This window comes from Dendropsophus ebraccatus, chromosome 7, assembly GCF_027789765.1.
Source record: "Dendropsophus ebraccatus isolate aDenEbr1 chromosome 7, aDenEbr1.pat, whole genome shotgun sequence".
NCBI lineage: Eukaryota > Metazoa > Chordata > Amphibia > Anura > Hylidae > Dendropsophus > Dendropsophus ebraccatus.
In genome coordinates, this window is record NC_091460.1 from 69,291,728 (window position 1) to 69,308,483 (window position 16,756).

Consider the following 16,756-nt stretch of genomic DNA (forward strand, 5'->3'; position numbering starts at 1 on the left):
AAGAAAGTATTTCTGCAGGGGCGAGTGGCGGAATTTGCGGGAACTTTTTTGCGCAGATGGTTAACGTGAACTCACCTTAAGGCTGGGTTCACACAACGGTCGTGTTTTTGCAATTTTTTACAAATACGGCTGTTGTTATGAAATACGGCCGTGGTTTTTTACGTAGTGTGAACATAGCCTAATTGTGCATTTTCTCTTTTTTAATGCTTGTTGCGTGGGCAGGCTCATTCTGGTGTGATGTTGGAACAATGTTCTGTTATGACATCCGAGACCAGATGTCTTCCCCTACTGCTTCCACTGCCCATTTGGCCCCTTATATTGTTTTACTGAAACAAGGTGTGAGAAGCTGCAGCTGCATCTCCCTCCTTTTTTATGCTAGGTAGATTTTTGACAAGCTGAGGGGATTTTTGAACCTTTGGATAAAACCTGACAGATGACAAGGATTCCACTTTCCCCTAATAATATACATTACAAAGTGTAATGTATTCACATGTAATTCACTCCTAATTATTAATACAGTAGTTAAAGTTGTAATCTCTGACCTTTGCACAGTAAGTATACATATAATTTAGTCAGATTCTAATTAATCAGCTGGGAAAGACAAACATAGAGTAATGCAGAGCCGCATCATATTTGCAGCTCGCTGCCAGTGTGGCCGTGTGTTGCTGCAGGCTGTCATTATTATGAGGCAGTTATTAGGTAATACGATACCCAACCACTTGTCACACCCTGATCAGCAATGAGCTGAAGACGTCAAATGTCTTAGCAATAAATGCTTTTTATAGAGACAACTGCATTTCTAGCTGTCCCTCATATTTTCTATTTTTTTCTTTTCAGTAATAAAATAAATAAAATATGGCAAATGTTAGACTAAGAGGGTAAATGGGTAAATCATTTAGCACCTGAACTCTGTAGTGATATCCAATCTGTGGATTGCCAGCGGTTGATAAACCTTACAGCATATTCTAGTGGCCATACTTTAGACACCAATGCTGTATGTTTTTCTTTGTTTTGAATGACATTTCATGTTACTTAAATGGGCACTGTCACTTTAAAAAACTTTTGACGTGTCGTAGAGACATGTCAAAAGTTTTGACTGGTGACAATCTGGTTGTTCAGATCCTATCAGATCGCTCATCTCTACTAGACATGTGAAGAGATGGACTTCCACAGTAAGTCTTTGGGACCATCTTTTGACACATGTACATATCGGGGATGAGCAGCGCTCCGCTATAGATGTCATCCTGCTTGTTCTAGCGATTGGTGAGCATCTGAACATCCAGACCCCTCTGATCAAAACTTTTTTTTGTGTGACAGCTATACTTAAGGGATTTTCACATTACTCTGATTACGTATTTGTGATAGATATTAAATATTCTTCTTAATCAGTTAAGTCCATGCTGAGTAGCTGCTCAGACAGCTCAATGTTAATATATATGTACACATTTAAAAGTAGACTGTACGTTGTAGTACTAGAAGAACTGTATGGCAGCGTAGACCACAACATACCCTGCGCCAGATTGATTGATTTCAGTGGATCGTTTGCCCATTCAATCATTGACAAGCTAACAATCTCTATCTGCATACAACAGTTTAGTCACCATAGTATACTCCTCAGTGTAATAGTAAAGGCACACTACACCGTAGTATACAAATAATCTGAGCACTACCTGTAATGTTTATTATTTTAATATAGCACCAGTGAAGTAGTGTGTGTAATAAGCTTTACAGGAAGGAGGTGCACAGGAGAAATGGTGCAAAATAGGGTGTTTACAGAGTGCTGGGCCTGCATGTCTCTTGTAAACTTGTGGTGTTTTTGTGCTTTCTTTCCTTCGCTAAGATCCTGTAGAGCAGGGATCTCATCCTGTGGCTCTCCAGCTTTTGCAAAACTACAAATCCTATCATGATCTGACAACTCCAACAGCTAGAGAGCCACAGGTTGGGGAATCCTGCTATAGAGTGACTATCTGCATAGGACAACTATGGCACTAACATGTCTCTAGCGCTCAGCAGTCGCGTGCTTATTTCTGTGTGTGGCTCGCATGTAGACACTTCACAACTTTCAACTAATTTCTCTGTTTTCCTCATGTCAGTAGTTTGCTTTATTTCCCTTTTAAAGCCCTTTTTTTTTTTAAAAAAAAGTAACCCCAACATTCTCCATCACTTTGGTAATGGTCTACTATCATGATTATCCATTTCACCTCTGCATTTCTGTTCTGTGTCTGCCGCCAGCCTCCTAAAAAACTATTGGATTATGTACAGGAGAGTCCCCCTCGTGTGTCCACTGAGGTAAATGAAATCTTATTCATTGTTTGCATGGCCTGTTATACATCTACATATGTTTGAAGTTCTTCATCTTTCTGTCTGGGGAGACATTAGGGTATGTTCACTTGTGGCAGATGTGCTTCATATCTTCTCTCCAGATTTGGGGGTCCAATGACCCAAAAAGTAAGTGGGTTAAAAATCCCTGTTGGCAGATTATGCTGTAGATGCACAGGTAATCTGCAACATTACATTTCGGATTTCAGTGTATCTATTTCATTAATGGGCAATATGCAGTGCGGGCCAGTTTTCATGGGGATCACATACACCTTGCTGGCACTGTTATATGCTGCAGACAGAAAATCCTCAACGCATCGGCCCTTTGTGAACATAAAGGGTATTTAAAGGTGAACAGTTCAAGTACAATACATATATGTTACTAAGGAAATATACAATCCATTCATGTTTTCAAAGCAAAAGCGCCCACTTAACATAGAGGAGGCCATTGTTACAGAAGAGCTGAATAGTTATGTATAAAGTAGGAACTGGATTGACAGGATTTTGATGTTTCAGCCTGATCTTTATGAACACTCACATGTTTAAGTTAAAGGGGTAGAGAAGATTAAACTGTTTCCATATAATGAGGTATAAGACAACTCCTTTTTAAAGGGGTTGTTCACCAATTTTTTTTCTTTCAAATCAACTGGTGCCATAGAGTGCCAGAGATTTGTAATTCACTTCTATTAAAAAATCTTAAGTCTTCCAGTACTTATCAGCTGCTGTGTGTCCTGCAGGAAGTGGTGTTTTCTTTCCTGTCTGACACAGTGCTCTCTGTTGCTCCTCTGTCCATGTCAGGAACTGTCCAGAGCAGCAGCAAATCCCCATAGAAAACCTCTCCAGACTGGAAATAATACAACTTCATGTTGGGCATACAGCAGCTGCTAAGTACTGGAAGGCTTGAGATTTTTTAATAGAAGTAAATTACAAATCTCTGGCACTTTATGGCAGCAGTTGATTTGAAAGAAAAAATGTTTTGGTGTACAACCCCTTTAAGCTATGCAGGTCTGTCTTGCGTTATCCTCCATGATCATCTGTTACCACCCTAGAAAGCCATGAGCACTGCAGGAAATGTATGCATTGCATGCCAGCTATTCACATAGGTGGCCCATATAATGCATGGATGAAGGCGGAGCCAGCTCTTACATGATTCTATTTTCAGTAGTCTTACAGTCATTTTATTCTGTATGTTATGTTATGACAGTAAAGAGAAACTTCTATATACTGTATATTTGTGTTAGGCAGGAACCGTTTTAATTGCAGCCACATGCATCCTGTATATGGATTCTGTACCATTCCATCCTTTTAATTTCCATCTAAGTAATTTCATAACTGCAGTTGAGGTGAAGGGCCTGACAGTGGCCTTAGCAGTCATCCTATACTGAATATTATTATATTCCAAAGGTTAATTGTTTGAAGCAAGTGTCTTCCTAAATGCAGGTATTGAATATTGGAGATGAATAATAGAGCCTTTTAGCATGTGGATACCCTTCTTATTTTTGATCTGCCTGTTATGTATTCAGCAGAGATCATTCATGGAGAAGCAGATAGAATCCTCTGCTGGCATTAGTTCTCGCTTCATGTTATATTTCACAGTCCATTATTATAACAGAGGCAGTAGCGGATTATAATAGGTCCGTTTCAGGTGGTAGCCCGGGGCCCTGAGCTCCTGGGGGGCCCATGGCTACCCAAACAGACTCATACTTTTGATGGTTTATCATCTCCTGGCAACAGTTCTGCCATGATTTGCAAAAAATTGCTGCTTTTCTACATCAATTTTGCACAAATCAAGGCATGCTAACATTATCTATCCTGTACTATGAAAACCACACTAGTACTTCCATAGTTACAGTGGGCTGGGGGGCCCAGGCTTGGTGAACAGCCCGGGGCCTATGGTAAAGTTAATCCACCCCTAAACAGAGTGTATACAGCCAGGAATTTTTTTTTCGGAGTTCACACTATGTATGACACCAGCCTTTCTATGACATGGCCATGTCACAGAACGTCCAGTGTCAGTGAAGTTCATCCCGGCCGATACTGCAGTACTGGCTGGATGAACTTAATTTCTTTTGAATTGGGATGCGGGCACATTCCGGTGTGCCTGCATTCCAATTACCCATAGCACACAATGTAAAGTGCGGCCAGTGCCGCACTTTACATTGACTGCACAGTCAGTTTTGTGCAGCTGCTATTCAATGAATAGCGGCTGCACAAAACTGACATATCAGGTGGCCGCATAGACTTCAATGCAATGTATATTTTTAATTAATCACGGCCAGTGTTTTAATTTGCAACAACGGTCGTGATTAATTGAAAATAAACATTGTGTGAACATAGCCTTATGTAGTGCAGCATAGGCTACTATGAAAGAATAATAATAGATTCTCTTGTAAATGCCTTATGAATGTCTTTTTCAGTTGATGTGGTGTGCAAGGGTTGTCTGCAATTTTGATTCTATTTCCAAATGCAGCCTACATTTCCCATGATTCCTCTAGCTTTACAGAGCATGTGGGACCCAATCCGGTCTAAGTGTAACAAATTGATCAGTGACACAAACTTATATCCCCTAACTCACAGTATAGGGTATTATATGAGATACAGCTCTACTTTTCCCTCTGTTAGTGTAGCTACTACACACAGTAGACCAGCGTCAGGCTGCATCACACAGGACATACTACAGAATCTTCTCAAAACAGATAGAAGCAGGCAATATGCTCATGGGAATGTTAATTCTGCAGCTGAAAGTTTTCTCAGGTGTATTTAAAGCTATCTCTGCCTTTACACAAACATTTTTATTGTTCTCATTCATTTAAAGTGAAAACAAGTGATGCAGTTGCTGTTGCTGTTTATCCTAATGACTAGTAGACTATATACTGTTTTGGCTCCTATTCTTTTTAAGATGTTTGATAAGTGACCTAGGAGAAGATTTGGTAGGCAAGGTTTGCCTGTTTGCAGATGACCCAAGTATGCAATAGGGTTGATATTTCTGGAGGTGTCAGTAATATGGAAAATTATTTAGCTTTGCTAGATAAGTGGTCCTAACAGTGGAAACTGCAGTTCAATGTTTCCAAATGTAAATAATACATAATAATCTATTTGAGTATCATATCAGCAGTTGTGTTAGGAAAGACTTCAGAAGAGAAGGATTTAGGGGTGTAATTTCTCAAAGCCTTAAAATGAGTCACCAATGCAACCAGGCGGCAGGTAAATCAAACCATATGATGGGCTTTCTATCTAGAAGTATAATCAGTACGAAAAGGGAGACTGTGATCCCGCTGTATAGCGCTCTAGAGAGACCACATCAGACCTTACCTACAGAAGCATATTGATAAAATAGAAAGTGTCAGAAGACTAGCTACAAAAATGGTTGACGTTCTGAAGCATAAAACCTTAAGGCTGTGTTCACACTACGTATATTTCAGTCAGTATTGTGGTCCTCATATTGCAACCAAAACCAGGAGTGGATTAAATACACAGAAAGGATCTGTTCACACAATGTTGAAATTGAGTGGATGGCCGCCATATAACGGTAAATAACTGCCATTATTTCAATACAACAGCCGTTGTTTTAAAATAACAGCAAATATTTGCCATTAAATGGCGGCCATCCACTCAATTTCAACATTATGTGAACAGATCCTTTCTGTGTTTTTAATCCACTCCTGGTTTTGGTTGCAATACTGACTTAAATATACTGAATGAAATATACATATACTGACTGAAATATACGTAGTGTAAACGCAGCCTTAATCAGAAAGGAGAAGTCCAGCGAAAATTTTTATTTAAGTATTGTATTGCCCCCAAAAGTTATACAAATCACCAATATATATTTATTAGGGGAAATGCTTATAAAGTGCTTTTTTCCCCTGCACTTACTACTGCATCAAGGCTTCACTTCCTGGATAAAATGGTGATGTCACAACCCGACTCCCAGAGCTGTATGGGCTGTGGTTGCTGGAGAGGATGATGGCAGGGGGACACTGGGGGACACAGGGCACTGGAGGGACACTGAGCATCCCTCTGCCATCATCCTCTCCAGCAGCCACTGCCCGCACAGTTCTGGGAGTTGGGTCATGACATCACCATGTTATCCAGGAAGTGAAGCCTTGATGCAGTAGTAAGTACAGGGAAAAGGTCACTGTATGTGCATTTCTCATAATAAGTGTATATTGGTGATTTGTATAACGTTTGGGGGGCAATACAATACTTAAATAAAACATTTTCACCAGACTTCTCCTTTAAGGATCTAAATCTGTATACTCTGCAGGAAAGAAGGGAAAGGGGGGACATGGGCAAAACCTTTAAAGGACCAAATAAGGTTTAAGTTGGGGAAAAGATAAGAAACTAAAGCTTTACTGAAAGAGTAATAGATGTTTGGAACAAATTTCCAGCAGATGTGGTTGGTAAATCTACAGTAACTGAAATGTAAATCTGCCTGGGATTAACATATATCTATCTGTCACGAGTGGCTGGGGAAGATAAGACACAAGACAGTGGGCCCTAACTCTGACCCCACCCACTGTCACCTGCCTACTTGCCTCGGTCGACCCTAGGCGGTCGCGGACAACCACGAAGACAATCCCTATGCTGTATACGTGCAGAACATAAAACGCAGACAGACAGACAAACACAATGCGGGAAGTCAACTAGCCGAGTCAGTAACCAAACGAGCAACGCAGTACAAAATCGGAACCAAACGGAGAGTCAGGGGACAGGCAAAAAGGTCAGAATCCGGGCAAGTCGAAATGAGAAAGGATAGGACAGAATACAAGGGACTGGGGAGCTGGGATCAGAAACAACTAATAGCCAGCGATAACCTGCTGGCTACACTGAAACTTTATACTGGACCAGGAGCCCGGACCAAAGGCTGATTGGTCCGGCCTCCTGAGTCCAGCCTCACTGCAGCTGGTGCACTGCAGGCTGAGCGGCCGGGCGACCTGTCACTCAGCCTGAGTGTAAAACACATCAGCTGCGTGCCGGCCGGCCAGCTGACGGTCACGTGACCCCACGGCGTCCCCGGTTGCTAGGGACGCCGTCGGGTCTCCGTGACGTCACTCGGCTCCGGCGGGCGGAGCAGCGGCGCGCTCCCGAGCCGACAGCCGGAGCCGAGCTGGAAGGAGACGCCGCTGGAGCCGGACAAGGTAAGTTCCTTACATTACCCCCTCCCTTATGAGGGGCCTCAGGACCCTTAGTAACAGGACCTGGTTTAGACAGGTTGTGCAAATGATATTGCCGAATGAGACGTGGTGCATGCATATCCCTACTTGCTACCCAAGTGCGCTCCTCTGGGCCAAATCCTCTCCAATGAACCAGATACTGTAAAGAACTCTGAACTCGGCGAGAATCCAGAATCCTCTCTACCTCATATTCAAGTTCACCCTGAATAATCAAAGGAGCAGGGGGAGCAGACGGTAACACGGGATTAATATATTTCTTTAACAGAGACTTATGGAAGACATCGTGAATTTTTAGACTCTTAGGCAACAGTAACTTAAACGAAACTGAGTTGACGACTTTTACTATGGCATAAGGACCAATATATTTAGGAGAAAGTTTACCAGATGGTGTTTTCAATCTCAAGTTTTTAGTAGAGAGCCATACCTTGTCACCTACCCTGTACTCAGGGCCAGATATACGTCTTTTGTCTGATTGTTTCTTACAATTTTCTTGGGCTTTAACCAGGTTCTGAAGAGCCTGGGCCCAAACTGTGCACAGTTTTCTGTAGATTTTTTCAGCGGATGGATTAATGGACTCGGCCGCATGTACAGAAGAACAACGAGGATTAAACCCAAAATTACAAAAAAATGGTGACATTTTGAGAGACTGACTTTCACGATTATTTAGGGCAAACTCTGCCAAAGATAAGTATTCTCTCCATTTCTCCTGTGACCCTGCAACAAAACACCTCAAGAACTGCTCCAGTGACTGGTTAACCCTTTCCGTCTGACCATTGGACTGCGGATGGAAAGCTGAAGAAAAGGACAAGGATATTGTTAGGAACCGGACAGCAGGACAATACAAGACAGTGAGCCCTAAGCTCAGCCCCGCCCACTGTCCTCTACCTACTTGCCACAATCCGCCCTAAGATGGCGGCGAGCAACTGGGCGGCAGTCCCTGCACTGGCTAGGTGGAACACAAATACAAAACAGACAGACAAACACAATGAAGAATAGTCCACAATCCGAGTCACAACAATCGGGCAGCAAAAGTACAAAATCACAATCCAAAGGCAAGGTCAAAAAACAGGCAGTATGGTCAGAGGCAGTCAGCAACCAAAGGAGGTCAGAGATACAAAGCAGAGTCAGAATAAACAGAGCAAGAATAGCAAACACAAAACCAGGCAGAGACAAGCTCAATAACCAGCAATGATATCCCAGACTGAGGTAGTTATATAGGAGGCCAGGGTTCTGATCCAGAACATAATTGGACCATCCCCCTGATCTCCAAGCACAGACACCTGAGAACAAAACAGATCCACTGGCAGGATGACCTCTCAGTCACAGCAGAACCAAAACACAGGTTAACCCTGACATGGCCAGACAGAACTCAGCAGGTGAATTTGGGTGTGTCTCCCAACAAAAGTGAGCAAATAAACCAGTGTTCACACACTGCAAACAAAAACACAAACAGAATACAAGAATTTCAGCGCCTTTTCGGCAGCACAGCATGAGCCGAGGGGCGCATAACGCTCCGCAAAGATACCATCCTGACAGTACCCCCCCTTTTACGAGGGGCCTCAGGACCCTCACAGGACTCAACTTCACTTAGAAGATTGCCATCTGACTCCCATTCATCAGAAGAAGAGTCCATGGCATGGAGAACAGGTTTACTGACGGAACGAGCAGAAGAACATGATAAATTCACATCAGATATGGGCAAATCAGTTACAGTAGGACTTGAAATATTTATTTCACATGAGGGTACCTGTGCGCCCAAGTGACCTTCCTGGGAGCCACCTGGACGCCGATGATCCGGGAGCCGGTTAGCTTGCCGCTTGGGACGCTTGTGGCAGAAATTGATGAAGTGGCTACTGTCACCACAGTAATAACACAGACCGTTGTGTCTACGATGTTCTCGCCTGGTCCTGGCGTCCAATTGTCCCAGCTGCATGGGCTCGTCCTCATGTATTTCAGGGATAACAACAGAGTGTTTGACAGAGCAGGGGACAGAGGTCTTAGAAGGGTCAGAGCCTACTTTCTCCCTATGTCTGTCACGGAGCCTACGGTCTATGCGAATAGCCAAATTCATGGCCTGCTTTAGGGTGGAAGGATCTGGATGTCCTGTCCAGGCATCCTTAATGTCATCAGATAACCCCTGCTTAAATTTGCATCTAAGCGCAGGATCGTTCCATCCGGATGGAACGCACCACTGGCGGAACTCGGCACAATACTCCTCCACTGGTCGCTTGCCCTGTCTCAAAACTGTCAACTGCCTCTCAGCTGCTGCTGCCCTGTCAGGGTCATCATAGAGTAACTCCAATGCAGAGAAAAACTGATCCACAGAAGACAATTCAGTGGCATCTGGAGGCAAAGAAAAGGTCCACTCCTGCGGAGGTCCTTGTAAGAGTGACATAACTATGCCCACTCTCTGGCTCTCATCCCCAGAGGACCGGGGACAAAGTCTGAAAAACAACTTACATCCCTCTCTGAAGATTCGAAAGGCCTTTCTCTCGCCTTTGAACCTATCAGGAAGCTGCACTGGAGGTTCTGGGGAAACAGCAGCAGATAGCATGGCACTTTGGCCCAGGAAAGACTCTACCTGCTGCACCCGTTGCGTAAGGTCCAGAACAAGCTGATTGAGACTTTGCATTTGCTCAACCAGAGCTTTCATGGGGTCCATAGCAAGGTGGAGAGAGAGAAGAGAAAGAAAAAAAAAAAAAAGTAAGGCTGGTTATTCTGTTAGGAACCGGACAGCAGGACAATACAAGACAGTGAGCCCTAAGCTCAGCCCCGCCCACTGTCCTCTACCTACTTGCCACAATCCGCCCTAAGATGGCGGCGAGCAACTGGGCGGCAGTCCCTGCACTGGCTAGGTGGAACACAAATACAAAACAGACAGACAAACACAATGAAGAATAGTCCACAATCCGAGTCACAACAATCGGGCAGCAAAAGTACAAAATCACAATCCAAAGGCAAGGTCAAAAAACAGGCAGTATGGTCAGGGGCAGTCAGCAAGCAAAGGAGGTCAGAGATACAAAGCAGAGTCAGAATAAACAGAGCAAGAATAGCAAACACAAAACCAGGCAGAGACAAGCTCAATAACCAGCAATGATATCCCAGACTGAGGTAGTTATATAGGAGGCCAGGGTTCTGATCCAGAACATAATTGGACCATCCCCCTGATCTCCAAGCACAGACACCTGAGAACAAAACAGATCCACTGGCAGGATGACCTCTCAGTCACAGCAGAACCAAAACACAGGTTAACCCTGACATGGCCAGACAGAACTCAGCAGGTGAATTTGGGTGTGTCTCCCAACAAAAGTGAGCAAATAAACCAGTGTTCACACACTGCAAACAAAAACACAAACAGAATACAAGAATTTCAGCGCCTTTTCGGCAGCACAGCATGAGCCGAGGGGCGCATAACGCTCCGCAAAGATACCATCCTGACAGATATGCCCAGGCGACCACAAAACTCCCTCCAGAATTTAGACACAAATTGTACTCCCCTGTCAGAAACAATATTCTCTGGTACACCATGTAAACGTAAGATATGATTAATAAAAAGAGAAGCCAAGGTACGAGCATTAGGAAGCTTGCTGAGAGGAATTAAATGGCACATCTTAGAGAACCTATCAACCACCACCCAAATCACAGTTTTACCCTTAGAGGGTGGTAAATCAGTTATGAAGTCCATAGAGATGTGGGTCCACGGTCTAGCAGGTACCGGTAGGGGTTGGAGAAGTCCCTCGGGTAATCTGCGAGGAACCTTGGACCTGGCGCAAATCTCACAAGCCTCCACAAACAGCTTAGTATCTCTGACCCAAGATGGCCACCAATAATGACGAGATAACAAATACTTAGTACCAGCAATACCTGGATGACCTGCCAAAACTGAACAATGTGTTTCTTCCAGAACTCTCAAACGAAGATTTGGGGGAACAAACAGTTTGTTCTCCGGGGTATTTCTAGGCGCCATAGATTGAGACTGGACGACTTGGGCAGCCAGATCGGGCTGCAGTATAGCCACCACCACCCCCGGAGATAAGATGGTTTCAGACTCCTTTATGGGGACTTCATTGACGTTGAAACTACGAGATAAAGCATCTGCCCTTACATTTTTGGAACCCGGTCTGAAGGTGATTTCAAAGTTAAACCGTGTGAAAAAGAGTGCCCATCTGGCCTGTCGTGGAGTAAGACGCTTAGCTTTATCTAAATAAACAAGGTTTTTGTGGTCGGTTAAAACCTTAACTTTGTGTTTAGCCCCCTCTAGAAAGTGCCTCCATTCATCGAACGCCCACTTAATGGCAAGGAGTTCCCTATTGCCTATATCATAGTTGCATTCTGCTTTGGAGAACTTTCTAGAGAAATAGGCAATGGGTCGGAGATTGGTGAGAGTTTCAGGACCCTGTGAAAGAACAGCCCCCACCCCTACCTCTGAGGCATCCACCTCGACAATAAAAGGTTGCTCAAAGTCAGGTTGAATCAACACCGGAGCTACAGAAAAACATCTTTTAAGTTTGTCAAATGCCAGAATGGCTTCAGGAGTCCAGTTATCCACATCAGCTCCCTTTCTGGTAAGATCTGTTAAGGGCTTAGCAATCACTGAGAACCCCTTAATAAATTTTCTGTAATAGTTAGCAAATCCCAAAAATCTCTGTAAAGCTTTAAGATTCCTTGGGCGCTCCCACTTGGAAATGGCCGTCACCTTAAGGGGATCCATCCCAAAAGAACTAGGGGTGATTTTATATCCCAAAAAAGAGACCTCCTGAACACCAAACTGGCACTTTGACAATTTAGCAAATAAATGGTTAAGTCTTAGGAGTTCCATAACCTTACGAACATGACCAACATGCGAAGACCAATCTGGAGAGAAAATCAGGATATCATCCAGGTATACCACTAAAAAACGTCCCAGGTAGTCGCGAAAAACATCGTTAACAAAACGTTGAAAAACTGCAGGTGCATTACACAACCCGAAGGGCATGACAAGGTATTCGAAGTGTCCTTCGGGGGTATTGAAGGCAGTTTTCCATTCATCGCCCTCCTTTATACGAATCAAATTATAGGCCCCCCGGAGGTCAATTTTGGAGAACCACCGGGCCCCCACAATCTGATCAAACAAATTAGGAATCAGAGGGAGAGGATGTTGATTTTTAATCGTGATTTTATTTAATTCCCGATAGTCAATGCAAGGGCGTAAGCCACCATCCTTTTTACCCACAAAGAAAAACCCAGCACCAAGGGGAGAACAGGAAGGACGGATGTGACCCTTATGTAAACTCTCTTTAACATAATCACGCATAGCCTCTCTCTCTGGTTTAGACAAGTTAAAAATGCGTCCTTTCGGGTACTTGGATTCAGGAACTAAATCAATAGCACAATCGTATGGACGATGAGGGGGTAGCTCGTCCACCGATTTTTCATCAAAGACATCAAGAAAATCAGATAGAAATTCAGGGAGCTCTCCTTCTAACGAAGAACATTCAGTTAGATTCAAAGAAATACAATGGGCGGCACAACCTGGTCCCCATTGGACAAGTTCTCTGTTTACCCAATCAAACACAGGGTTATGTTGGGTCAACCATGGTAAACCTAAAATAACATCAGAGGACAAATTGTCCATAACCAAAAAATCTAGACACTCAGAATGGATCGACCCCACTTTCACTTCGAGAGGAGGAGTAATATATTTCACTCTTCCTTGGGCCAATGGGGTAAAATCCGCCCCCGTGATACTCAGCGGGCATTTAAGCTGAAGCGGACATACCCCCAGACCGGACCAAAACCCGGAATTAACAAAATTAGCGGATGCCCCTGAGTCAACATGGGCAAACCCCGAGATACATCTCTCGCCCAAGCATAGCGAGATGGGAACCATCAATTTATTCTTATCGAGTGGTACCTGTGCGCCTGAGTGACCCCCTCGATAGTCACTCAGGCGCTGGAGTTTTCCGACGATGTTCCAGGCCTGGAGGTACATTCCCGAACCCGGTGTCCAGCTTTGCCGCAGTATAAGCAAAGATTATGCTGCATCCGATGGGCTCGTCTAGTTCTTGCATCGGTGGCGCCAATTTGCATAGGTTCCTCCGGTGGTGGCAGCAGGGAAGAGGGGTTTTTAGGAAAAGACACAAGAGAGGAAGAGGTACTACAGGGTTCAGAGGTGCACTTCTCCCTTCGTCTGTCTCGCATCCGGCGGTCTACCCTAATGGCTAACGTCATGGTCTCCTCTAACGTTTCAGGGGGAGGTCCTTCAACTGGTCAGAGAGACCCACCCGGAACTGGTAGCGCAGAGCGGAGTCGTTCCAACCAGATGGGATACACCACTGGCGGAACTCTGCGCAATAATCTTCAACTGGTCTTTTCCCCTGTTTTAGGGACGTCAATTGTCGCTCGGCCACTGCAGTCCTGTCAGGGTCATCGTACAATAGTCCCAAGGCCGAAAAGAAAAAGTCCACAGAAGTTAGTTCTATGGCGTTAGGAGGGAGAGAGAATGCCCACTCTTGTGGGGGACCCTGCAGGAGGGACATGATTATTCCCACTCTTTGGGCCTCATCTCCTGACGAACGGGGACGCAGTCGAAAAAACAACCGACACCCTTCTCTGAAGGTTCGAAAACTCTTTCTATCCCCCTTAAATTTTTCCGGGAGTTGTACAGGCGGTTCAGGGGGAGAGGGCGTGGTCATCGTAACCTGTCGAGGAGCAGCCTCCTGCTCTTGAACCCGTTCAGCGAGATTCTGAACCAATGTGTTCAGATTCTGCATCTGTTCCACTAGCGCCTTCATAGGATCCATGATAACAAATCGTTGGCACACGTCACACAAAATTTTTTGGGCTGGCTATTCTGTCACGAGTGGCTGGGGAAGATAAGACACAAGACAGTGGGCCCTAACTCTGACCCCACCCACTGTCACCTGCCTACTTGCCTCGGTCGACCCTAGGCGGTCGCGGACAACCACGAAGACAATCCCTATGCTGTATACGTGCAGAACATAAAACGCAGACAGACAGACAAACACAATGTGGGAAGTCAACTAGCCGAGTCAGTAACCAAACGAGCAACGCAGTACAAAATCGGAACCAAACGGAGAGTCAGGGGACAGGCAAAAAGGTCAGAATCCGGGCAAGTCGAAATGAGAAAGGATAGGACAGAATACAAGGGACTGGGGAGCTGGGATCAGAAACAACTAATAGCCAGCGATAACCTGCTGGCTACACTGAAACTTTATACTGGACCAGGAGCCCGGACCAAAGGCTGATTGGTCCGGCCTCCTGAGTCCAGCCTCACTGCAGCTGGTGCACTGCAGGCTGAGCGGCCGGGCGACCTGTCACTCAGCCTGAGTGTAAAACACATCAGCTGCGTGCCGGCCGGCCAGCTGACGGTCACGTGACCCCACGGCGTCCCCGGTTGCTAGGGATGCCGTCGGGTCTCCGTGACGTCACTCGGCTCCGGCGGGCGGAGCAGCGGCGCGCTCCCGAGCCGACAGCCGGAGCCGAGCTGGAAGGAGACGCCGCTGGAGCCGGACAAGGTAAGTTCCTTACACTATCCTAGGAAAGGAAATACTAAAAGGGCAGACTAGATGGATCAAGTGGTCTTTTTCTGCCGATAGTCTTCTATGTTTCTACATTCAGTCCTACTGGGGCATGCTGTGGTGTACATCACCATAGCTTTTGGTCAGTATGACAGTGTGTACCTCAGACATGGATCTGCAGCACAAGATGAACCCAGTCTACGATCTATCTCAGAACGCTTCTGACTTGGCAAATAGAGAAGTTTACATATTTATAAGTCCCACTGAAGCTATGGAAAGCAAAGATGTATGAATCCTCAGTTTTAGCCGTCCTTGTCTACCCTATCACTATATTTAACTGCATGATTTTGATATTTTCCATGAGCAGCCAGTGTACAGCTGGCCCTTTCATCTCTATGTCCTTTCTTAACCTCACATTTCTTCAAACAGCCGGGATGTCAAAGAGCATCATTTGAAGTGCAAAGTGTTATTACTGTAGACAGCCCTATATATGACTACTGTTTATTTGGCAGGACAACACACTCTGGACTGCTTGATGGAAACTTCATCTTTCATGACTTCTGTGTTCTGTGCTTTGATTAGTGAAAATGACAATTCTTGTGTTATATGAAGCACATAGATGATATCTATGTGGAGATATTTAATGTGTATTGCACAGTCATTCTGTAATGTCCTCTCTTCTTCCCGCAGACATCATTATACCAACCATCCTTAGAAAGAATCTATGACAGGCCTTCCAGGTAACGTGACATTATTGTGTATATACCCACTACATATTATTCTATTACAACACTGGCAAATTGGCAGTCAGTGCTGAATTCACATATACAATTCTTGGGATCCAGGACAATTTATCCCGGCCACCCATATGGGAGACTCAAATTAAAAGAACAGTCAAATATATATATAGATAGGAAGACCCCATTCATCCAGTAATCATGAAGTTGTAATAACCCAATATATATTACTAAATTAGAACAGCTTGGTCCCATTAAAGTGAATAGAGCCAAGTTGTGATACCACACACAACCTGCGGACAAGTTAAGTTCTGTTTTTTGAAGAAATTAGCTTTGTTTTTCGATGCCTGGATAAACCCCTTTAACTGGGATTTCATAAGGAAATAGTGGGCTATACGAGAAACAGAAGGGGTAAAATTGTCCTGGGAAAGGTTTGCATCCAGCATAGATGGCAATAAATAGTTCTATCTGTATAATGTTATTTCACAGCTCATACAAGTACCATAAGTTATTATTATTATTATTATTATTATTAATAACAAGATATGAAGAAAAAGCAGCACTCACCATCAATCCATGTGGTCACTTATTTGCAAGCATGCATAAACTAACAGCAGATCATCAGGTAACTGTGTGCTTCGCGCAGGCACGCTTCTCCTGGCCTAGTGGTATGTCATTACGTCTATTCGTGCAGGTTAAATACCCACCAGAATTGTGGCAAAAAAAACAGTATTTGTATTACAAAAAGAGGCCCACTGGATTTTGCAAACCGAAGCACTTGGTCCTTTTGGCCTTAACGATCATATTGATTTAAGTGTATTTTTATAGTTACCTGTTTACATGTTTATGTATAATTTATAGTGTGCTGTCATTTTAAGTCTTGTCTCACATATGCAGTGCAAATACTTTGTATGGTATATGCTGGTGGGTATTTAACCTGCATGCATGGACGTAATGGCGTACAACTATGCCTGCACTCAACGGCCGTCGCCACAATTGAATG

The 16,756-nt window shown here is 44.3% G+C and overlaps 1 protein-coding gene across 6 annotated transcripts in view; it reads left to right on the plus strand.

Annotated features, from left to right (window-relative positions):
- Nucleotides 1–16,756, plus strand: part of SORBS2 (sorbin and SH3 domain containing 2) — a 215,782-nt gene that overhangs the window by 163,026 nt on the left and 36,000 nt on the right. For 4 of the 6 annotated variants that reach the window (XM_069977711.1, XM_069977715.1, XM_069977714.1 and 1 more), the window contains 2 exons: nt 2,233–2,289; nt 15,707–15,756. In XM_069977711.1, coding sequence (XP_069833812.1) covers nt 2,233–2,289; nt 15,707–15,756 — 107 coding nt within the window. The remainder of the gene's footprint in view (nt 1–2,232; nt 2,290–15,706; nt 15,757–16,756) is intronic. The other 2 variants (XM_069977713.1, XM_069977716.1) reach the window with 1 other exon arrangement.